We start from the raw sequence: 23,468 nt of genomic DNA on the forward strand, positions 1-23,468 counted from the left end.
CAACGAGCACGACCCTCTCCCTTCCTCATAGATCCTTCCAACTCTCATACATGATATGAATTCATGCTAAAATACCTCTTTCTAATAAACCCAATTTAATCACTTCTTTAGTATTCCAGCGACCCTTTAATACAAAAGAAATCTCCTCGTATACAAATCACTATCCATCCTTGCTACTTGATTGCTCTATGCTGTTATGTCGTAGTTGAGGCATATAGCATCTTCCAGTATCATCCTCTGGCAAAGCTGGCTTAGTGGGCTCATTGTTGGCGTTTGGTTTCTCCTTCATTGAATCTTCTGGTGCAGTAGAGCGATCATTGAGACTCAGGTTTGTTGCATCATGCGTATCCCTTGGATTCATAGTATTCATCGCACATGGATCACCCTTTGAATGGTCGTCATTGTTCCCTTGTGTATCATCTTCACTGGATGCTTCATGGAAGGCTTGATGCTGTGTTGTATTGTTCCTCTCCTTTTCGGTTGATTCTTTTCTTTCCTCTGATTCATTGTCCTCTTTGTCATCGTGATATGATTGTGCTTTTTGAGTGATATGTGGTATACTCGCTCTGCGCTCTGATACTGTAGGCTTTTCAAGGTCTCTTCTCGCATGTGGTTGTGTTGCAGATCGCCTAAGCCCATTTCCATCCACCATCATTACTGGATACGAAGATTTAGGTTCCATGGTTGTGCTCCTTCTTTTGATTCGCTTCCAAGAAGGCGATCCTTTTTTGTGTCTCGTCGCCACATCCACTAGCGCTCGACCCCATTCCAATATTTCTAGTCGCGTGTTGACAAGGAAGAGATACGATTTCTCTCGTTGTAATCCACCAGGTGATCGTAAAATTCGGATGGTGTAATTGCTCCCAACATCATTCGTTGTATCATCTGGATGCTGTGCAAGATAGCTGATGTCGATGGATGGGATGATGGTCGTCTTCGGAACGTAAATGGATATCTCGGGATGGATTTTGCCGTCAACGCTAAACTCATGCAAGAAACCACCTATGCACAAAACACCATTATTACTTGTTCCTTTGAATGGATGGTGTATGACTTACATTGTGTAAGGACACAGTATCGCTCGACGGTCTTGTTACGCACACCTCCCAGCTGTCGATACAACGTGCCTTTGTAAAGTGTCATCACTGCCGGATGTGCCATATTGTTGTATTTGATCTCCAAATGGTTCCTTGTAACATTGGTGTCATCCACAATGAGATCGCTTTCATTGTCCATAAATTTCCTCCATTCTTTTAGTGGATCGAGATTGTCAACAAGCTGCTTGTAGCGTGCAAGGTCATTCTTTGCTCGGCTGTTGCCTAATTCGCCAACATAAAGGTTGTAACAGTATTGAATAGCTGGTGCCAGAGCCTGAATAATCCTCCTTTCCAATTCTGCCATTTGATGCTGGATCGTGATCATAAGAAGCCGCAAACGATTGTCTTCATCGAGCTCTCTTTTCAACGAACACAATACAACTAGAAGAAAGAATGATGATTAGACAAGTGGATCAAACAATGCATGAAATGGGAAAGCTACTTACGGAGATTCTCAAGCCATGGATCGTTAGCAACTTGGCCTTGAGTCATATCAGCTGCTTGGCAAAGTTTGTCGAGTAGCAACATGTGTTTGCGTGTCGTTTCAGCACGCTTGACAAGTTCATCCATACGCAATGAGCCATTGTTCACCAAGTCGTTGAGCCTCATTTTGCATTCTTTGCGTAGCACATCGAGTTGACCAAGGTATTCACGTTGCATTTTCTCTGCTGCCTCGTGTTGTCGTGAAGCAACTTGTGCCGTTAAGAAACGAAGACTGCCCACCATAGTGGATAAAGCTGATCCACGAGGGACACGACGAGTATCCGACCAATCGACATGTTCCAATGCACGGTGGTAATAGGCCTGACTACTCTGCATGTTGATCTTGGCAGCTTCCTCAAGCCATATTGAAATTTCTCTCAATGTCAATAGCCATCCTTCCAATCGGTCGATAATGACTTGTGCACGATTCAGTGTCATAAGCGAACGCGGTGGCGGCTTAATGTCGAGCAAGTTGTTGTATTGTTGTTGTTCAGCATTGGAGTGATCGCGTGGTAACGTATGGGAATGCGGAGAAAGAGGTGTTGTTGGTGTTGAAGGAGGATCCCTTGAATTATCAATTTCTTCTTCCACAGCTCGAGACTTGCCCTTGCTATCATGCTCACTTTGCTTGCTACCTGATGCAATGTCATTCTGGAACACGCCTGATGCTCGTCGGCTGTTGATACTATCAAGTTCACTTGCAAGTGATGAAACACTATCGCTGTTACGTCGCGATAGCCGAAGACTGATGGATCTCACAAGGGAATTGCGCTTGGAGGATTCATTCAATGGCATATCAAAGGATACAACAAAGGAAGGAACAGCAGAGAGAGGAGACCTTACCCCAGCTTTTATACAATGGCACACTTGATCGCAACCATTGTACAACAACTCGTGATGCAACCCCGCGTTACACATTACTCTTTTATTGATATCCATGCTTGTGAAAGTCGCATCACCTATTGAAGCTGCGATTCGTTACATTTGGCGACGCTCCCGTTTAAAATCTTTATAATAAAGCTTGATGTCTTTATTAGAACAAAGGTAGTTCAGCATGCCCGAGAGCATCGTCTGGACCAAGTTTCAAGTTCGAAAAGCTCAATCTCGGGACATGGGCCGTCCACCTACTTATGTTCCCAGTTATCCACCGTCTCTCCTACATTTGGACTGTTCCGCATTCAGGATAACATAATGAAGTGTATGGTTTTTAAATGAATGAAGTTGATCAGCATGTCCCAGCGAACCTTCTGAATAAGTTTCAAGCACAAAATGGGGCCATAAATCACGAACCAGGCGCTGACCTGCTTTCCGATACCCTCCCATTCTACATTTTTATAATGAAGTGCATGTTCTTTATTAATACAACGTTGATCAGCATGTCCAAGAGCATCTTGTGTGGAAGTTTCAGCTTCGAGAGGCGCAATCCCCATAATCAAGATTTAGCACACAGTTTTCAAGGAGGTGGATCTCACAGGTCAACCTACTTAAATTTCTAGCTCTTCCACTCCAGTCGCCACTATTGGTGTATTCAAGTATACAACCACCACCTGCTTCAACCCATCATGTCAACCCTACGATCGTATTGCTCCGATTGTCTTTGACTGAATGGCAAGTCTATGGCGTGTACGCAGCCTTCTTGTCACTCATCTACAACACACGAGTCTCTTGACACAACACACGCTCTTGCACATTCCTCTACCACGACCAATCGTAACAGCAGCTGCCATAACAATGTCTATGCTCCATTGTCTCAAACAGCGTTCACAACCTTTCATTCTACTACAACATACACGCTCTCTTGCACAATCCTCTGCCACGACCAATCGCTATTAGGAAGGTCTTTACTTCAGTCTCGAACAGCATCCTTTGCTTGCAGTATCCTGCCTTGCAGCTTTTTTTCTACATGAACAGCAGATAGCCATTGTATAGAAGCAGTGTCATATTTTACGTGCAGCAACTTGCTTTGATACATACGGATACCAATGGATGATGCCATAGCAGCTATCAAGTACGCCGCCATACAAGCAACTTTCGCAGCGATGGAGAATGAATTCGAAAGGGATGGATCAACAGCCGGATGGAAAGGAAGCGATGACATGGTTCTCTTTTTTATCAACTATTATCATGGATGGATGCAATCAAGTGCAGTGATGAGAAAGAAATCCTGGAATGTTGCTTTGGTTACTTGTCGTGTCCTCAGCAGGAACGATGGACCATATCACGTGGATACGGCTAAGCATGGTGATGGATTGGATGGAGTTGACGAAAGGGCTCGTATCTTTGACGAATGATGTTTCACAGCCATGGATGATATCGGTGTAGTCGACCCAATGCATGCAGCACCTATTTTGCTATCATGGATAAAGGACGATTATGGCGGCAGCAACCAAGAATGCAATGACACAAACATCCCTGTTGTCTCTGTGCGATTCATCTGTTTCTTACTCGATTTTCAAGGATGTTCCTTTATCAGTTTTACTTGATAGACGCCCACACTACTATATGTTATTCCTCGACCTTTTTTTTTTATTGAATGAAATTTGGATTCGACATAGTACTTGGGGTATCATACTATCGGTTTAAATGGGCAAGATGTGGATTACTTAGTTGCTTTCTGGATTGAAAGGGGGAATAGAAATGAAAGGTTGGAAAGCGAGGTTGGATCATTTACATCGTCGTAATGAGTTGCCTTTGTTCTTTTGCCGCAGCATTATTACATTCGCTAAAGTATCCTAGCTCACATACTGAGAGTAGAAGAAAGAAAGTAAGGTTCTTTAACGCTTGTATTGAAAAGAAGGATTGGGGAGGGATAATGCCCAACATGTGCTTGTTGATTGTTCCAGAAGCATGATTCACTGGACGTAAGCTTAATGCATTGTATTCAAGAAGGAATGAGCAGTTGTACAATATGGCATGAGTACATGAACACATCATTCTTAGCTATGACAGTTTACAGCTAAAGCTATCTTATGCAGCACTATGTAAGAACGAACCATTGAATAAGGCTATCTTAGGCAGACCTTACTATAGGAAGGCAGGGGGAGGATCAATCATGCATTCTCCACCAATAGGATTGATCTTCAAGTCTGGCTCAGTTACACAAAGAGGTTCCTCTGCATCTTTTGCTCTGCCAGGATCCACCTACTTGACAATGAACAAAGACCACTCTTCATATAGCATCACGCTTACAAACATAAAGGTGCCTGTATCTCCGAACTTTACAATGAAACGTGGGGTTTTGAATAGAGCAATGGGCTCGGCTTGGCCAACTGCACCTTGTGTGAAAGTTTCGTGTTCAATGTCGCAACTAGCCCAAAAAATATTTTTCTGGTCGTCGTCGTCGAAGAGGTCGACCCCCAGATCCAGTTTGGCTGGTAGCGACATTGCGAAATCTGGGATTGGCAAGCTTGATCGTGAAACTGGCACCCAAGGTGCAGTTGGCCAAGCCGAGCACATTGCTCTAATAAAAACCCCACATTTAATTGTAAAGTTTGCAGATACAGGCACCTTTATGTTTGTAAGCGTGATGCTATATGAGAAGTGGTCTTTGTTCATTGCCAAGTAGCTAGACTCTGGAGAGCCAAAGATGCAGAAGGACCTCTTTGGGTAACTCAGCTAAAAAGTCAGGACTTCAGGGACAATGCATGAAAGGTACGCAATCCTCACTTTTATGTCATACATTGGCAGCAAATAGCCACTTTTGTGCATTCCCAACTTTTGTGCATTCTATTGTAGGTGGACGATGCTCCTGCTCTAGACATTCATTTCCATGATTAAAGTAGGTTGATCCGAGTTGATTTGGTTGAGTTACGCTCACACAAGATTACATCGGTTGAGCTACATCGAGCGTGCTCTATGTCCAGAGTGATGTAATCTCTCTTTGACCATAGCTCAGTCAAATCAGCTCGGATCAACTTACTTTAATCATGGAAATGAATGTCTAGAGCAGGGGCATCGTTCCCATGCAGTGGATCTCGCAACAATGATGATTGGATAAAAGTGGCCGTTAGCTGGCAATACATGCCTGTTCCTAGATGATCCATAAAGTAATTATACATTGACCCTTCCATTCATGCAAACGTAGCTGTGTTACCCAAAGAGGTCCTTCTGCATCTTTTGCTCTGCCAGGGTCCACCTACTTGACAATGAACAAAGACCACTTTTCATATAGCATCACGCTTACAATCATAAAGGTGCCTGTATCTCCAAGCTTTACAATGAAACGTGGGGTTTTGAATAGAGCAATGGGCTCGGCTTGTAGCAACACCTTTGTGTGAAAGTTTCGCGTTTAATGTCGCAACTAGCCCAAAAAATATTTTTGGTCGTCGTCGTCGAAGAGGTCGACCCCCAGATCCAGTTTGGCTGGTGGCGACAATGCGAAATCTGGGATTGGCAAGCTTTATCATGAAACTACCACACAGGTGCGTTTTCACCCGCCGACACGTTGTTCTCTTAAAGACTCCACGTTTGATTATCAAGAGTTCGGAGATGCAGGCACCTTTATGTTTGTAAGCGTGATGCTATATGAAGAGTGGTGTAATTATACATTGACCCTTCCATTCATGCAAACGTAGCTGTGTTACCCAAAGAGGTCCTTCTGCATCTTTTGCTCTGCCAGGGTCCACCTACTTGACAATGAACAAAGACCACTTTTCATATAGCATCACGCTTACAATCATAAAGGTGCCTGTATCTCCAAACTTTACAATGAAACGTGGGGTTTTGAATAGAGCAATGGGCTCGGCTTGGCCAACAGCACCTTGTGTGAAAGTTTCGCGTTCAATGTCGCAACTAGCCCAAAAAATATTTTTTGGTCGTCGTCGTCGAAGAGGTCGACCCCCAGATCCAGTTTGGCTGGTGGCGACATTGCGAAATCTGGGATTGGCAAGCTTTATCATGAAACTACCACACAAGGTGCGTTTCACCCCGCCGAGCACGTTGTTCTCTTAAAGACTCCACGTTTGATTGTAAAGTTCGGAGATGCAGGCACCTTTATGTTTGTAAGCGTGATGCTATATGAAGAGTGGTCTTTGTTTAATGTAAAGTAGGTGAACCCTGGCAGAGCAAAAGATGCAGAAGGCGTGTTTGTATAACTTGAGTCATTCAGCACAGGCGATGCATGATTCTTGTACACTATTTAGGAATGGTTTAAAATGCCAGCTAATAACCTAGTCCTCCCATTCTCCATTGTTGTCCAATCCAATGCATACGAACGATTGCCCTGCTCCAGCCCAGCATGCCCATCATTCAACTTTCTTGATCCGATGAGATTTGACTGAGCAACACTCAAGCAGAGAAGTGTCATCCAAGTATCAGAAAAATCAAATTAATTTGCAGCTCTTCCACACCCAGCTTCTTGCTCTTCCTCCCATTCTCAACTGTTGCTCCATTCAAGTACAACTACCACCTGCGAACGATTGTTCTACTCCATCCCATCATGTCAATCCTACAACTGCCTTGATCCGAATGTCTTTGACTGAATGGCAAGTCCATGGCGTGTACGCAGCCGTCTTGTCACTCTTCTGCAACACGCGAGTCTCTTGACACAACAAACGCTCTTGCACGCTTCGTTGCCATATCCAACGTAACAGCATTCATTGCAGCAGTTGCTATTAGCAAGGTGTTCACTTCATTGTTACTCTACTACATCACGCGCTCTTGCACACTTCTCTGCCGCAACCCAAAAGTAACAGCGCATCCATTAGCAAGGTCTTTGCTCCATTGTCTCAAGTTGCATCAACCTTTCTTACATCCTTTTTCACGTGGAGAGCAGATAGCCATTATATAGAAGGAGCTTTATTTACGTGTAGCAACTTGCTTTAATACATACGACTTTTTATGGATATGGATATTGATTTGGTACATGGGATGGAAGGAACTGGATGTATGCAAAAAGTGAGAAAAGAGTGGTGTCCATTGTCAACTTGGCTATTATTATGTTATCCTGTACCCAATCTTATACACTACCCCATCATCGTTCTTTGTATAACCTACCATCATGATCCAACCCCATGTTTTACCGCATGCATATCATTCGCCGTCGCGTATCAAATGCTCATCCATTCACCTTTACACAATGCACGAAAGGATAGAAACTTCCCTGATCAAAGTATCTTCCCCATGGATGCAATTCGTTGTACCCCTTGAATGATGTTGGATAAAAAGGTTGCTTTAAAGAATACGAGATTGCGTTGGCCACTTGCTTGATGCATTGTAGTATAAAGAGATTTATGATAGTGACGTATGATGCAAGGTATACCCACTTGTAAATGGTCTGATTGATTCATTTGTGATTTGATCATGTCGATACACCATAACGTAGCTGATAATGGTCTCCCCTAGCATCGGGGATTCGGGGTTAATGATGCCTGATCCCATAGGTTGATCATTCAACCTCGACTACACTCCCCACCTTTACTTGAAATTGCAACACTTTGATCCTCCATAAAAGTTTCCCATTTTTCCCATCATTTTTGTCACATTTTCCGCTAAATTCACCAACTTTTGCGAGACCCATTGGAGTACCTTCCAAATAAGGAAGTTGGCGCGCCTATGATGTAACTCGATTTTCGATAAACAAGCCTGCTTGGCTCAGTTGGCAGAGCGTCCGCCTAGTAAGCGGAAGGTCACTGGTTCGATTCCAGTAGTAGGCAAAGCAGTTGTAAACGTGGACCTTGAATCAAAAAAGAGGCCGTCTTTTTTGTTTTTTGGATTGGCTGGTCACGTGATTGCGCCTTTGGCATGTTGTTTATCTTATTTTTGCATATCAAGTTGGGTGTCGCGCATCCAGTGACTTTCATCTATATGTTAAAACAGGATAGTTATATATAATGTCAAGGATGAGGTGGTATTGCAAAAAGCAATTTATGCGTTTGTGCGCGAAGAAAGGGATGTGGATCCGACATGATGTATAGACATCTCTATGATTCTTCTTGTGCGAATAAATACTTGTGAGATGAGGAAATTATCATTACATGCGATATTTTATTATAATGTTTATAATGGAAAAGGTGGATGCTAAGATAAGAATGCATGCAAACAGTGAATGTTGCTATGCCTAGAAGACATGTGTGGCCTATCACGCAAGCTGAATGGATACACATCGATGATAGCAGTAACATAAAGTCAGGCTCACTTAAGCTGTGGGAAGAGGACAAGGAGTAGTATCGAATGTAAATGCTTATCGATATCAAATACTACGGTCATCGTCATTATTGGTATCAAATGACAACCTCTAATGGAGAGGTTCATAATCCAAATGCATTGCAACGTACAGTAGTTCAGGATACGGATCATGGATTGGATTTTGATCAACGAACATGCATACAACACAAGCATAAGGTGTATCCTGCATGTAACTTTTTGTAATCTTCAAATCTGTGACATTAATCGCATACTTCAACTGATCCAAGTATCATGTACGTAATCCATTTTATATTCTTTACAAAGACATGTTGTGATGATATTAGCTACGGCACGTGTGGGTGGAAGATGCTATGCTCATGATGAAGCCTGTTGTTCGGATTGCTGCATTGTGCGTTCACGCTGGGCTTGTCGTAGTTTCATAAGTGTCATGGCTTCGTATTCCTTATCCGATAATGATGATGATGGATTTGCGGATGACTAAACATAGCTGTTAGTTATGGCAGGATCCCATACCAATTCATTTGACCTTTACCTTTGTGGATGGTATCTGGAAGTTTTTGAAGAAAGATGACTGGGTTGCAGAACCCGAAGCAAAAAGTGGTTTATCGGATCGTTGGGTAGGGCGATTATCCATCTCCGTTGCCATTCTCAAAGCTTCTTGCCTCCTTCGTCGATCCTCATTCATCTTGGTCACAATAGCTGGCTCATTCCCTGTCAACCAGTTGATCGATTCAAAAGGTGCAAGCGATGGATGTGAATCATGGCTAGTAAGGACAGCGTGCTAGATATAGATGTTAGGATACCAATTCAAGGGACGCATCCTCCTTATCAACATCACTTACCGCGTCAACCACCGTTTTGAAAACCACCAAGGCGCTACCCTTTTTCTTTTCTGAAAGTGCAATTGAATCCACCTTTCCAATGGGTGATAAGATAGCCTCGAGATCCGACTCTGTAAAGGTATGCTTCTTTCGCTTCCATTTGACTTTGAGGGTACAATCGAGCTCTGTGGGTTCAGGTATTTTCTCTAGATGATTTGCATGAATGAGTAAAAATATCATGCCACACGCTGAAATCGATTGATTTACCTTCTTCTTGTGGTTGTTCCTCTCGCCATTCCTCACGTCGTTTCGCACCCTCAGCTCGTAACCTTGCCAATTCAGCATAGTATTGTGCTTCAGCTTGATCCTGTTCCATCTTGGCTTTCTTGGCACGGTTCTCTCTTTCTTCCAATTCACTTTGAGCTGCTCGTCGTTTGCTATCCATCTCTCGTTGTTTCTTGAGCCGTTCCATCTTCGCCTTCATCAGCTTATCATAAGCCGCTCGAGCTTGTTGATCCACCAGCACCTCAAGTGCTTGAGTGAGCTTATGGAAAAGTGCAGCTAGTGGAAGACGACACCATGCATTAGATCAAGTTGCGATCTCTCAGCTATCCATCGATCGAGCTTACCTGCATCAGGACTGGGATTCTTATCAGGATGGACCTCTCGTGCTTTCAAGCGATATGCCTTTTTGATTTCCTTCTCGGAAGCATCGACCTTGATGCCAAGGAGTTCATAATAGTCGACGTCTGCTTCAACAGCCTGTTTGGACATTGAAAAGAGAAAAGGGGGTTGCGGAGCTGATGGTATCCATGGACATGGATGGATCCATTTTTGGGAATTGCGTTGCTGGTACGTGCCATGATACTACCTCATTGTCTTATCTTCATTGTTGATCTACGTTTATCAATGATAGGATCGATACAATGTGGGCTTATAAAGGTTGTAGTATATAGAACCATAGGAAATCCATAATGATCATTATAATAAATTCATTGTTATTGCCACTGTCATTGTCATTCCACCCTTAATATCCTTTATTGGATACTATCAAGTAGTCCTTGCTGTATGAGAATCGAGAAAAGATCCTGTGCACCACGTGACAACTAGAGACTACCACCTCTCTGATATCACATCAGCGTAGTTGAATCCCTTTTGAGTATTCAAAGGGCGATGACACGCGTCAAAGAAGCAAAAAATTTAATCCACAGCCTAAGACGCCCCCTTGTTTTACCAAAGAGAGACCATTGGTATAGACGGATCGAGAGAACTCGTCTTTTTGAATACTTTGTATATGTATTAAACGCGTGGTGTTTGTCACGGTCCATGTAGCTATGGCTGTGAGTGGTATACACGCTTCTGACAGCTGCAGCCTGAGAAATTGATTTGCCGAAATATTGCGACTGCGACAACGTGAAAATTTTTTCTCTGCTATAAAGGCCGCTTGTCACTGCTGCTTCCTGTTGTTTGTTTCTCTTCTCTCCAACGATTCAAAACGTGAGTATTACTTTTCCAATACCCTTTTACCCTTCTTCCTTGAAGCATATGATGCATCCTTTTTTTATTTTTCAAACTAGAGTTTCTGATACACACCATGATTAATATTTTTTTTCTGATGTGCTTCATCACCCTTTCTCTCTTCCTTTCACGTTCTTGGTTCATCCAGAATGATTTGACTGACCTCGCGTTTTGTCATCAACAGATCTCAATCGCCATGACATAGTCACTTGGCTCAAGCATCGCGTTGCATCGCGCATGGTACGTGTTTTCGATTGTCGCTGGTAGTAGGAGGATGTCAAGATGTCATATGATGATCAACTTTTATGTTGGAATTACCGCCTGAACATTCATGTTGATAACTAATGGCTGTTACTGATCATCTTGCATCTCATCCTGCCGGCTGTGTTTTTGTTTTGAGTCATTGCTCTAACATCATCTTTGTTTGCAGATTCAAAACGTCCAATTGCAGCTTTGCAAGTCCTCGAGGAGGAGCCCTTTCACGTAAAGGTAAGCATCTTCTACCCATGTACCCACCCTTTTCTTTCTTCCTTTGGAGTATGGGATGACATCTAGATGACGAGTCAGACCGAGTCTTTCGCTGGTGATAAACCTCTTTTTTACCATTCATGCATTATCTGATTCTCCACACACATATCTACCTCTTGAATTACCTTTGGAACATTTTCAGGGTGACTGATTTGTTTTATACTTTGTTACAGGTAGCCAACTTTTGTTGTCGGCTTTGCTCTCGAGGTGTATGATGTCAATGACTTCAATTACTGAAGGTGAGTTTTGTCAATGTTATTGCAGACGCATCCCGATCAAGTTTGTCCTTGAAGGATGATTTCAACCAAAAGAAGACAAGCATATGTCTGATCTAGTTGAGGATATATGGTCAGTCTGATAAGGACAAGCTTGACAATGCATCTGGATTTGGTTTTGTTAATTGTGCTTGATGACTCATATCGTTGCTTTATGTGTTCAGTAGTGAAGCCATTTTCTTCAAGCTAAGTGATCCAGTTCTCCTTCAATGGCGTCTTTGATTATAAGGTAAACATCAAATTCCTTGCAAGATGAGCCATGAAGCATTATGTGATGATATCCAAATTCACGACGGTCTTCCGAGTGACTCATGCGGAAGTCGGGTTATACCCATGTATCTGATAATGCTTCAATTGGTCTCATTGTGATTGCTCAAATGTGTGTTTGCAATGCTAATGTACGCATTCTCACTAGGTATGTTCCATTATCGATTGCATAGTGTAGTTTATATCCATACATGACAAAATACATTGGTTTTTTATGTATCCAACAATTCTATATCTTATATAATGTGTGCGTGTGTGTGGTGTGATGGATGTGTGGGTGTGCGTAATGTGTCATTTGCTCTTAATGAGAGGCAGAGAGAGATACAATACCAAAAGTGCTGGGGTTGGGGGAAGATACTAGTGCTTCTCTTTCCTTTTATCTCACTTTCCGACATGTCGCATCGTTCTTCACGCTCCTACTACGATTCCTCTTCAGCGGACAGTCATCAGGCTGGTGGCCATGATGGGCGTCATCGGCATCGAGAGAGATCTCGCAGTCCACAAACGCATCGTCGTGCAGCCCGTTCCAATTACTCACCTGAACAAGGAAGCCATTATGGCAGCAGCAGCAGCAGCAACAGCAACAATCACCACCACCATCACAACAACAGCAGTAATCACCATAGGGATAATCCACGCTATTCGAGATATCACGACAATGACGACTATCGGCCAGACGTAAGATGCTTTTCTCCCTCCCCACCTTTTTTCTGTGTAGTTAGGGCATATAGCTCTTTCTACACAGGGGGCGCTCTTCTTTGGTACTCGATCACATCTTGAGAACCAAACACCGACACACACACACACACACAAACGATAAAGACAAGCTTGGAGTCTAACCACATCCCTCCTACCTATTACACAAGAGCCGCAGACGTTACGATGATCGCTCTCTTCATTATGATGATCCTCGTCACCATCATTCTCGCCATCCTCCTCCTCCTCATCATCAACGTATTGAAGATCAAGGTCCAGCAAAACCCAATATCAATGTGGTCCTGAGAAGCCTTCCTGATAAAGCCACTGAGCAAGATGTAAGTGAGAAAGAAAATCAACATTGCTTGTTTATTTATGTGATGGCGAATAGATCCACAAGACACTTGAAGATATGGAAGGCAGTGTGGATGAAGTTACATTGATCAGAGATCGTGATACTGGTAAGAAAGAGGATTGGGATATGGATGCAATATTGAAGGTTCATGGTAGGTGAATCGAGAAAGTTTGCCTTTGTGAGATTCACAAGCGTTGGACATGCTGTGCAATTTGTCGAGAAGCATTATCCACATTTCTATATGGGTCATCATCGCGTCCGTATCGATTATTGTCAAAAGGATGGATCGAGAACAAGCAAATCAGAATGGCGTTGTCCCACTGTAAGTATGATTGATGACATTTGTTGACAGGATTTACAGCAGAGGCTGATTTTGGTTGATAGTGTGGAAAGTTCAATGATGAATCAAGACGTACATGCGTTGAATGCAGGAGTATGGTGCATGAAGGTTTGTATAGCATCCTGCTTGTTCATACACAAATCACCCATTTACTCATGCATGATACCTTGTAGGCACTAGAGCACAAAAAAGGTCCAAGGAAACTGAATCGATGGCTATCAATGATGGTACTTCGGACGTGTCACAGATGGCAAGCAACATGCTGTTACTACAAAACCTGGATCATCTTTCATCAGAGGAATCGATTTTCAATGCTGTCAAGGAGTATCAAGGGATTCAACGCGTGCTGCTCATCAAGGACAAGTTGACAAGAATGTCATGTGAGTTCGCTTTTGTGGATTTTGTTAATGTTCAGGTAGGATGAAGGGAGTATTGGTGCATGGAGAGGGATATTCATATATGCATCGTGATAGTGCGCTGTTACAGCTATGCGTCAAATGAATAGCCAAGGCTTCAAAGTTGATGGACGAGCACCCAAGGTGTCGTTTGGTAGTCCTGATAGTTTCCTCCCGGCCTATGCAGCATCAGAGTGGACCGTACAAGCAGATGTAGCTGATGGACTTTGGATGTATCATGATGAGCATGCATATGCTTCAGAGTATTCACTTCGCTTGGAGCAAGAGCGTGCTGAGAAGGAGGAACAGGAGAAGAGATTGGCAGCTGAACGAAAGATGAAGCAAGAAGAGACCAGCAAATGTAAGTTGACGTGTTGATGATGATATAAAATGGGGTACTAATGTCTTTATTCCTAGCCAAAGACCCTTTGGAGGATGATTTAAGTGCATTCTATGCTGGTATGGGAAGTATCCTTTCATCTGACGATAAGAAAGAGTCCACAGAAGATATCTTTTCAGTCCCCAAAGTCTAGCATCATTGATATTCCCGATAAACACACATCATTCTTAATACTTGCATTTATGAGTATTTGCTACATATCATGTTTTGCAATGGGTACAATAAGAGCGATAGAAAAGGGAAGGTGTTGGGGAGGGAAGGGAAAAGAGCAAAGTGGATATGAGTGCTGTGGGTGCGAAATGGTCACTTTTTTTTACTTGGAGCTGGTGTACTTTGTGACAGCCTTGGTACCTTCAGAGACAGCGTGCTTTGCCAATTCACCAGGAAGGATAAGACGTACAGCGGTTTGAATTTCACGCGAAGAGATGGTGGAACGCTTGTTGTAAGCAGCAAGCTTGGAAGCTTCAGAGGCGATACGTTCAAAGATATCATTGACGAAGGAGTTGAGAATGGACATGGCCTTGTTGGAGATACCAGTATCAGGATGCACTTGCTTCAAGACACGGTAGATGTAGGAAGAGTAGGTCTCCTTGCGAGTCACCTTTCGTTTCTTTTCACCAGAAGCCTTGGCCTTCTTTTCAGTAGTCTTGGAAGGGGCTACGATCAACAAGATTGGTGTCAATGACGAAGACCTTTTGCTTCATGTCATCCATTGCATTTATGCATTCGACTTACCTTTGCCGCCAGTTGGAGTTTTTCCTGCCATTGTTGTGTTGAAGGGAGATAAAACGAAAAAGGATAAAAAGTGGAAAGAAGAGGGAGAGAAAAAGAGCACCAAAACTTATGCCGAGCTTATATTCCGCGGATGACGTGAGCCACCATTTATGCTCACTGGGTATGTCTCTCATGTTTGGACAATCCTTAGCATTGATGTAGTATACCTGCACCATGAACAATAGTGTTCAACATGGATTGCTAACCACTTTTTCACTCCCATCCATATTTGTTTGTATTGTGGTTGACGAAAAGTGATCGGACAACAGCAGCGATAACATCGTCATTTTATCATCGATGACCTGAATGATATGCGTGATCATGCCTTTATTACTTATTAAAGTGAATGATGGCATAATAAACATTCCCAGATTGAATACAAAGGACCATCATGTATTGTATTTCATTGTTTAATGATAAAGAGTGGATGGCTACTGGCACCAAGAATAGAAAAATCATGCTGCGTAACATGATCGGAGGAGTGGGTGGATGATTTCATACAGCGACGTTTTAGCTGCTGAGAAAGAGGATTAGCCAAGTGGGTATTCTTCCTTCCTTTCTTTTTCTCTTTCTCATTCGCTTTACTTTTATCTTCTTTTGAACAAGCTTATTTTGTATCATCATGTCTGGAGGAAAATCTGGAGGAAAGTCTGCTGCTGCTGGTGCCAAGTCTCAAACTCGTTCTGCTAAAGCCGGTCTTCAGTTCCCGGTTGGTCGTATCCATCGTCTCTTACGTCGTGGCAACTATGCTCAACGTGTGGGTGCTGGTGCTCCTGTTTATCTCGCTGCCGTTCTTGAATACTTGACAGCTGAAATCCTTGAATTGGCCGGCAATGCGGCTCGCGATAACAAAAAGTCTCGGATCATTCCTCGTCACTTGCAATTGGCCATTCGAAACGATGAAGAGTTGAACAAGTTGCTTGGCCACGTCACTATTGCACAAGGCGGTGTGCTTCCCAACATCCACAGCAGCTTGTTACCAACCAAAACCAAAAAGGCTGGTGCTTCTCAAGAGTTGTAAAGGCGTTCTTTATATACACTGCAATCGATTCAAGCGACCCATCCCACTTTGCAAATATCTCTCTCTCTAAGTTTTGTATGTAAATAAAGTACTTTTTCCACTCCCAAAGCATATCAACAATCACTTGATTAAACTTGTTCAATACAAACACGAATGCTTTTTTTCTCGATTGTTATTAAAGTGCAGCAAATCATATACAAGATGTCATTCAACAGGCACTAACTGCTGAGGAAAACTGTTACGTGTGTACTGTGCATGGGTGGTGGGCGAGATTGATAAAAGGAAACACTGTACAAGAGAAAGAAAAGAAGAGAAGGCTGATGATTGTCGAATGGATAGGAGTGAGAGAGGATGATGTTGGCGATAGAGTATGCGGTAAAATGTTGAAGAAGAAACAATATCAGGCAACAGCGCATTTAGGAACGCTCACCACGGAGACGACGAGCCAATTGGATATCCTTGGGCTGAATGGTAACACGCTTAGCGTGGATGGCAGCCAAGTTGGTATCTTCAAAGAGAGAGACAAGGTAGGCTTCAGAAGCTTCTTGAAGAGCACCAATGGCGGAGGATTGGAAACGCAAATCGGTCTTGAAGTCTTGAGCAATTTCACGAACAAGACGTTGGAAAGGCAACTTGCGGATCAAGAGCTCAGTGGACTTTTGGTAACGACGAATTTCACGAAGAGCAACGGTACCGGGTCTGTAACGATGGGGCTTCTTGACACCACCAGTGGAGGGAGCAGACTTACGGGCAGCCTTGGTAGCGAGTTGCTTACGGGGGGCCTTACCACCAGTAGACTTGCGAGCGGTTTGCTTAGTACGAGCCATAGTTGATAATGGGTTGCAAAAATGAAAAAGGGAAAAAGAAGTGCAAGAAAGCAAGGAATAGAGGAAGGTTATATATGTTGCGGCGTGCTTGTGCAACCACAACCACGCATCAACGCGCATGGTTGGAATTTTTTTCATACGGCGTTTTTTTTAAACATCGCGCTATACCGCGTAAACACGCTCCCCCTTACTTCTACGCGATACGTGTCATGCCTATTCATTTCATCTCAAAGCGGTCCAAACATACATCAAAAGCATAGGTTTGTTTTTGGATGACATATGCATCATAGTTCATGGTTTGTGATTGACATGGATTGACACATTGAATGCTTGTGAGAGAAAAAGTTGGGTGAAAAGGAGTGCTAGTGCATGTAAAAACTTGTGTATCTAGTTTTTTTTGATCGACACGCGTTCTTGAATCGCGTGTACCTCAACACGCGGACGTGAAAAATGAAAAAGACAAATGGGGGATACCCGATTGTATATAAAGGCCGCACATCCCGACACCCCTTTTTGCTTTTTCTTTTTTACTTTTCTTTCAATACATCTACAACAACAATGACTGGTCGCGGCAAAGGTGGTAAAGGTCTCGGAAAGGGTGGTGCCAAGCGTCATCGCAAGATTTTGCGTGACAACATCCAAGGTATTACCAAGCCTGCTATTCGTCGTCTTGCTCGCCGTGGTGGTGTCAAGCGTATCTCTGGTTTGATCTATGAGGAGACTCGTGGTGTTCTTAAGGTCTTCCTTGAAAACGTTATCCGTGATGCCGTCACTTACACTGAACACGCCAAGCGTAAGACCGTCACCTCCCTTGATGTCGTCTATGCTCTCAAGCGTCAAGGCCGTACCCTTTATGGCTTCGGCGGTTAAACACCTTCATCTTGCCATTCTACACCATTTGCACACGTTTTTTGCTATTCCTCCTCATTTTCACACCGCACACATGTTCATCTTCTTTTTATCGCCACTTTTTCTACCATTCCATTTGTATACTTGAAGCACCCGCTTGTCCCAATATTGACATCGATCAACGACACTGTATCTGTATATAGCGTTTATCCTACGTTGTTCGCGGATTTGATTAAAAACCTCATGAAAACAACATACATCCAATTTTGTTGCCTTTATCTTATGTTCGTATTGGTTGCAATTATTGTAACAGAAGCATTTATAGCAATTAGCATCGTGCTAAAGTGGATGTTGGGGCACAAGTTATAGGCACATTGATTCAAGCACAGCGTTCTCAAGGCGTTGCTATATGCAAACAATGAAAAGTTCAAGGTTCATATTGTCCTTTGGGCATGGAGTCGTTGTAAAGAAAGAACTCCCTCCCACATTCATACACATATGGCTCATTCCTCAAGTTACTATATAAGCGCCTTGATTACATATACCAAGTTGCCATTTTTCTTCGTCGACATGTATACCTTGGATCTCATCTTTATGGTTGCCATGGCATTAGGTGCATTCTCAAGCATCAATAACCCATGGCGGTGATACATTTATAGCAGCATTATTCCTTATGAGTCGATTTGGATTGATGTGCTTTAACATCAATAGCATGCACACTATCACTTTGCATAGTCCCTTCTCTTTTCGAAACATGTGAACGTGTAATAACTTTGTGAAGCAAAAAAAAGATTCATTTTATCTCGTTTCCGAGGACAACGTAAATCAAACGCTATTTACAGATACAAGAATACGGCTATGTTGAGTGTACAATTCGATGGATGGGTGTGATTGAATGATGGCGATAGAGATAAAATTGAGGATAAGATGGATTTGTATGAGCGAGGAGGGAAAGAAAAAAAAAGTCAAAAGCAAATGATTTAGAGTTCTTGGGAAGCACCAGCCTTCTTGGTCTTGGTAGGCAAGAGACTGCTGTGAATGTTGGGAAGGACACCACCTTGGGCAATGGTAACGTGACCAAGGAGCTTGTTCAATTCTTCATCGTTGCGGATGGCCAATTGCAAGTGACGGGGAATGATACGAGACTTCTTGTTATCACGAGCAGCGTTACCAGCCAATTCGAGAATTTCAGCGGTCAAGTATTCAAGGACGGCAGCAAGGTAAACAGGAGCACCAGCACCAACACGTTGGGCATAGTTGCCACGACGCAAGAGACGATGAATACGGCCAACAGGGAATTGAAGACCTGCCTTAGCAGAGCGGGTTTGGGACTTGGCGCCAGCAGCAGACTTTCCTCCAGACTTTCCTCCAGACATGATAATAGATTTAGTGGTTGATGCGTAAAAAAGGAAGAGTGATACAGCGTTGCTGTGGTTAGCGGGGCCTAGTGCCTTTTATACTTGCCCATCATCCTTCTCCGCACTCACGTGTGACATGAGCTTCACGCGTATACGCGAAAAACTTCAAGAAGTAAAAAAAATTTTTATTACAGCAATCGATCAAAGAGCGTGTCATTGCGCGATATCACGCTTTGGATCACGTAGTGTATAAGCTATAATGAGGTGAAAACGCGCATTGAATCCAAAGAGGCAAACACAAAAGGAAAATTTTCTCAGCACAAACGCGCGCGCTTTTGTGCCAGCAATGTGGCACACAACGAGCAAATTAGCACCCCGTGACTCACTCTATCCACTCGCGGCAAGTATTTAAAGTCGTCGGCTTTTTGCTTTCTTTTCCACCTATCCCAACTCTTTTTCTATTAACATGGCTCCCAAAGACGCTCCCGCTGGCAAGGCTCCCGCTAAGACTACCGAAAAGAAGGTCAAGGCTTCTGGTGACAAGAAGCGTAAGGTCACCCGTAAGGAGACCTACTCTTCCTACATCTACCGTGTCTTGAAGCAGGTCCACCCTGATACTGGTATCTCCAACAAGGCCATGTCGATTCTCAACTCCTTCGTCAACGACATTTTCGAGCGTATTGCCTCTGAAGCTTCCAAGCTTGCTGCTTACAACAAGCGTTCCACCATCTCTTCGCGTGAAATCCAAACCGCTGTTCGTCTTATCCTTCCCGGTGAATTGGCTAAGCACGCCGTCTCTGAAGGTACCAAGGCTGTCACCAAGTACACCAGCTCCAAGTAAATCAGTTGTTTGTTTGGAAAAAAAGAGAAAGAATCTATTTGGCACCGCAACATCAACATTTCATCTTCAAAGCGAGAACCAATTCCCTTCAATATCCCTCATTCTCTTTGCTCCGTTCCATCTTGTACAGACCAAATCCGCTTGTTCATATTCTCTTTTTGCTTTCTTCAATCCATGTAGTCATAAAACATAATCGCGTAAAAACACACACGTATTGTTGTTCATTTTGGGGGGGGTGATGTTGGTGGTTGCTAGGTTTATCAACAAAGCTGGATTAAAGCCAATGTAGGTTTTTGTCCCCGTTGCCGGGTATTGTGAGGTCCAAGTTGCTGTGTTTTGATGTATATCCTTAAACAGTAAAACAACGTACGTCGACAATGCAATGGATTCTATCGATAGCTCGTGATCTTATTATGGACAATGGCAGCTCATAGTTATGGTACACAATGAACATGGCCATGGAGTGGGTAACAATGGAAAATGGAATACCTTGGTTGATACGATTGTCGTATCTTGCAACGCATTTAGTAAATGAACTTTGCAGCTTGAGACATGCCGTAACTAAGGTAGATGGTTCCCTAGCAACCAACTAATTGTTGTCTCCTGGCAACCATTTCCAATTCCGGAATTAGCAATATGGGTTCGTATCTTTGGAAAGAAAAAGGTGTCCTGTATTGGAGGCATCTCTATTGAAACATGAGTCGCAACACGTCCCTTGCAAGAAGCATCATTGAATGTAGCCTGATTTACAAAAAGCATATACGGATCAACGCCTTGTGTCGCTTAAATACGTCATGTCATATGCTTCACGATCAGTGTAACACCTCAAAGCGGGGATCATCCTAGCATTGATCAAGCAAACATGCTCTCAACTTGAAGCTCGCCATCACTCCAATGATCTCAATGGTACCCGTAACAATATCAGGTATGTTCTAAAAGCATACCTTTCTTTAGCACACGTTGATTGATATGAAAAAATGATTGCATTACTATTGGCAAACGTTGTTGCAACACGCAACATGTTGCTGGTTGATTCAATCATGCTTATATATGGGTTGCGACGTATCTAGGATACTGATGGTAAGGGGTTGGCATAGTAGTAGATGCTATGTAAGCTCGGCTACAGGTTTAGAATAGACCTATTGTGCATACGCGTATTAACCCTGTAGCAAGCTGCATTTTCAAAAAGAGCGATTTATATGCCATGCTAACGTTGATCCATAAACTGGGCGCGACACGTATAATTGTTATTGATTTTCGGCTGTTGGGTGCATGAATCTAGATATTATTGATCCAGATCTTGAAACGTTACACATGACTGACCGCTTGTTGCTTACGCAACAGCTGGTTTATAATCTGAGAAATCAAGTTGTGCATCATGTATCTTTTTCCTTTGCCACAACCACCCCCATTCTTCTATTCTACGAACCATGTCTGATAACTGTAAGCTCCCCAACATCATTGTATCAGCTCATGGCTAATGCATCTTTCAATTTTGGTAAGCCAACAAGAAGCAGTTCTTGGTAGTCATTCGCGACTACACGGATGAAGGTGCTCTTGAGCGTCGCATGGCTGCACGTCCCAAGCATCTTGCTATGGCGGAGACCTCTTATCCAAACTATATTGTGTGCGGCGGTGCTATCTTTGATTCACACGAGGTTTGATCCACCACGGGGGTGACACGCGAAATATGGGGAAACGATGTATGAGCGTGTGAGAAAAGCGTTGTTAATGTGTCGTGTCCTTAACATAGAATCGCAAAATGGTTGGCAGTGCCATGATCTGTTTGGCCGAGTCTGAAGAAGAATTGCGTGAAAAGATTGCTCAAGATCCCTATGTCCTTGGGAAAGTTTGGGAATCTTGGACTATTTACCCTTACAGGAAGTAAGCTTTTATTATGGTTTTTGGATCTACAACGTTACTTACATGCATGCGTATTTAGTGCTGTTGGTCTTAAGTCTGAGCTCCCGGGTCCTGTGATTGTTTAATGACGCCAAGTAGACTTGGCATGCTTCTTCCACTGCTTATTATCATCGCCAAGGAAATAAAACAAAACACCCCACGATCTTTCATTTGCCGTTACACAATCTTCGATCGCGGGTTATGCTTCCCGCAGCAACGTATAGCCAGCTGACTCAGCTGTTAACTAAAGCCAAGACAACATGGTGGTGGTTGTGTCTAATTGCCTTGGCATCCAGTATTGTATATATAAAATGGACGTTGTTGAGAAATAAGAGAGGAGAAACAAATCTTGACTATGCCTGTAGGTGACATGGGGAAAGCTTTTTTGTGGCTCGTTCGTTTTATCCACGTGTCTCTTTGCTCATTGCCATATATGTCTAATCGCAGGTTGACGGTACAGCGATTGCAGAAGAGTGCTTTACAGCTTATGAAAAGCTCAAAGCTGGTGATGCTGCATTTGTATTGTTTGAGATTAAAGGCAAGTAGTATAGTAGATAATGGGCGATGAAGACTCGCAAGATGAAAACTAGTGTAGTCTCCACTTGAAATAACTCATTGTGTGACTATAGATGAAATGATCGTGGTGAACCATATTGGCCAACCTGCAAGTGCATATAAAGATTACTATGAAGCATTCCTTGAAGCGCTCCCTGCCGACGAGTGTCGCTATGCTGTGCTCTATGTGGATGATGTTGTTAATCACCATGGCGTGAAAAAGCGTGAGCTTGTGTTTTATGGATGGTAATGTATAGTGATTATGAGATGAATGTCAAAGGAGAATGCTGACTATTATTGGCGACAATGACCAGGGCGCCGGATCAGTGTCATGTTAAGCAGCGAATGATGCATTCGACGTCACTGATCATATTCCGTCGACGGTTGGTTGGCCCTGGGGTTGGAATTGAAATCCAAGCAAATGATGTTTCCGAGGTGAGAATTCCACACCTAACCCCTACATGTAAACAGCATTGAAAACGCATCATTTATGTTTTCATGGCATTAACTATGGCAGTAGGCACAGCGTGAAGCCGTTTTTGAGAAGGCTCAAAGACGTCCACCTTTCATCCAATAAAAGGGATCGACGCATTGGGCGGTCTTTTTGTGTAACAGCGGCACGAGCTATTTCTATAAAAGATTATGCTCCCTTGACAGCGTCCCACCTAAACATTAGCACAGCTCTTCACTGGGATACAGCGGCTATTGGTGATTGATTGTGATGGTGGATGATTTATATATATGGAATGATGGGGTTATGAATTAAATTGGTCGGCGTACATATAGCATTATGTTTTAGATGAGTAGGCGGGAAGAATAAGGGCTAAGGGATCATGCAACGGGAGCGGGGTGAAGATGGGGGGTGCAACAAACGCAAGGGCTCTTTACCAATGTTGGTCTCGCACAGGAACAGACACAACCCAGTGTAACCTTGAGTGCCACACACATACACACGCACACACACACGCACACATACTCACGTACACATGCCCCTCGTACTTTTTCCTTATATTCATTTGC

General features: G+C 43.2%; 11 protein-coding genes and 1 non-coding gene across 12 annotated transcripts; 7 read left to right on the plus strand and 5 right to left on the minus strand.

Moving 5' to 3' along the window:
* Positions 1-160: 160 nt before the first annotated feature.
* Positions 161-2,375, minus strand: O0I10_001815 (uncharacterized protein; the record flags this gene model as incomplete). The annotated part of the gene is made up of 3 exons (XM_058481905.1): positions 161-1,002; positions 1,059-1,478; positions 1,544-2,375. 3 exons carry the CDS (start codon positions 2,373-2,375, stop codon positions 161-163), a joined length of 2,094 nt encoding a protein of 697 aa, XP_058347036.1.
* A 5,785-nt stretch (positions 2,376-8,160) lies between these two features.
* Positions 8,161-8,233, plus strand: O0I10_001816. The gene has a single exon. It is a non-coding gene; the product is annotated as a tRNA-Thr (tRNA).
* An 847-nt stretch (positions 8,234-9,080) lies between these two features.
* On the minus strand, positions 9,081-10,321 carry O0I10_001817 (uncharacterized protein; the record flags this gene model as incomplete). Its single annotated transcript, XM_058481906.1, has 5 exons — positions 9,081-9,203; positions 9,259-9,507; positions 9,569-9,753; positions 9,815-10,108; positions 10,177-10,321. 5 exons carry the CDS (start codon positions 10,319-10,321, stop codon positions 9,081-9,083), a joined length of 996 nt encoding a protein of 331 aa, XP_058347037.1.
* Positions 10,322-12,528: 2,207 nt separating this feature from the next.
* Positions 12,529-14,454, plus strand: O0I10_001818 (uncharacterized protein; the record flags this gene model as incomplete). The annotated part of the gene is made up of 8 exons (XM_058481907.1): positions 12,529-12,813; positions 13,002-13,169; positions 13,223-13,292; positions 13,342-13,508; positions 13,571-13,634; positions 13,700-13,941; positions 14,000-14,282; positions 14,339-14,454. The coding sequence occupies 8 exons, from the start codon at positions 12,529-12,531 to the stop codon at positions 14,452-14,454; spliced, it is 1,395 nt and encodes a 464-aa protein (XP_058347038.1).
* A 180-nt stretch (positions 14,455-14,634) lies between these two features.
* On the minus strand, positions 14,635-15,087 carry O0I10_001819 (histone H2B; the record flags this gene model as incomplete). Its single annotated transcript, XM_058481908.1, has 2 exons — positions 14,635-14,978; positions 15,057-15,087. The coding sequence occupies 2 exons, from the start codon at positions 15,085-15,087 to the stop codon at positions 14,635-14,637; spliced, it is 375 nt and encodes a 124-aa protein (XP_058347039.1).
* A 630-nt stretch (positions 15,088-15,717) lies between these two features.
* On the plus strand, positions 15,718-16,116 carry O0I10_001820 (histone H2A; the record flags this gene model as incomplete). Its single annotated transcript, XM_058481909.1, has 1 exon — positions 15,718-16,116. One exon carries the CDS (start codon positions 15,718-15,720, stop codon positions 16,114-16,116), a length of 399 nt encoding a protein of 132 aa, XP_058347040.1.
* Positions 16,117-16,532: 416 nt separating this feature from the next.
* O0I10_001821 (histone H3) lies at positions 16,533-16,943 on the minus strand (the record flags this gene model as incomplete). The annotated part of the gene is made up of 1 exon (XM_058481910.1): positions 16,533-16,943. The coding sequence occupies one exon, from the start codon at positions 16,941-16,943 to the stop codon at positions 16,533-16,535; it is 411 nt and encodes a 136-aa protein (XP_058347041.1).
* Positions 16,944-17,501: 558 nt separating this feature from the next.
* O0I10_001822 (histone H4) lies at positions 17,502-17,813 on the plus strand (the record flags this gene model as incomplete). Its single annotated transcript, XM_058481911.1, has 1 exon — positions 17,502-17,813. One exon carries the CDS (start codon positions 17,502-17,504, stop codon positions 17,811-17,813), a length of 312 nt encoding a protein of 103 aa, XP_058347042.1.
* A 959-nt stretch (positions 17,814-18,772) lies between these two features.
* Positions 18,773-19,168, minus strand: O0I10_001823 (histone H2A; the record flags this gene model as incomplete). The annotated part of the gene is made up of 1 exon (XM_058481912.1): positions 18,773-19,168. One exon carries the CDS (start codon positions 19,166-19,168, stop codon positions 18,773-18,775), a length of 396 nt encoding a protein of 131 aa, XP_058347043.1.
* A 448-nt stretch (positions 19,169-19,616) lies between these two features.
* O0I10_001824 (histone H2B) lies at positions 19,617-19,991 on the plus strand (the record flags this gene model as incomplete). Its single annotated transcript, XM_058481913.1, has 1 exon — positions 19,617-19,991. The coding sequence occupies one exon, from the start codon at positions 19,617-19,619 to the stop codon at positions 19,989-19,991; it is 375 nt and encodes a 124-aa protein (XP_058347044.1).
* Positions 19,992-21,421: 1,430 nt separating this feature from the next.
* On the plus strand, positions 21,422-21,979 carry O0I10_001825 (uncharacterized protein; the record flags this gene model as incomplete). The annotated part of the gene is made up of 4 exons (XM_058481914.1): positions 21,422-21,434; positions 21,495-21,649; positions 21,745-21,875; positions 21,934-21,979. The coding sequence occupies 4 exons, from the start codon at positions 21,422-21,424 to the stop codon at positions 21,977-21,979; spliced, it is 345 nt and encodes a 114-aa protein (XP_058347045.1).
* Positions 21,980-22,248: 269 nt separating this feature from the next.
* Positions 22,249-23,025, plus strand: O0I10_001826 (uncharacterized protein; the record flags this gene model as incomplete). The annotated part of the gene is made up of 5 exons (XM_058481915.1): positions 22,249-22,254; positions 22,341-22,431; positions 22,523-22,694; positions 22,763-22,883; positions 22,969-23,025. The coding sequence occupies 5 exons, from the start codon at positions 22,249-22,251 to the stop codon at positions 23,023-23,025; spliced, it is 447 nt and encodes a 148-aa protein (XP_058347046.1).
* Between the last annotated feature and the right edge of the window lie 443 nt (positions 23,026-23,468).

This window comes from Lichtheimia ornata (assembly GCF_029851405.1).
Source record: "Lichtheimia ornata isolate CBS 291.66 chromosome Unknown scaffold00005, whole genome shotgun sequence".
NCBI classification, from domain to species: Eukaryota; Fungi; Mucoromycota; class Mucoromycetes; order Mucorales; family Lichtheimiaceae; genus Lichtheimia; species Lichtheimia ornata.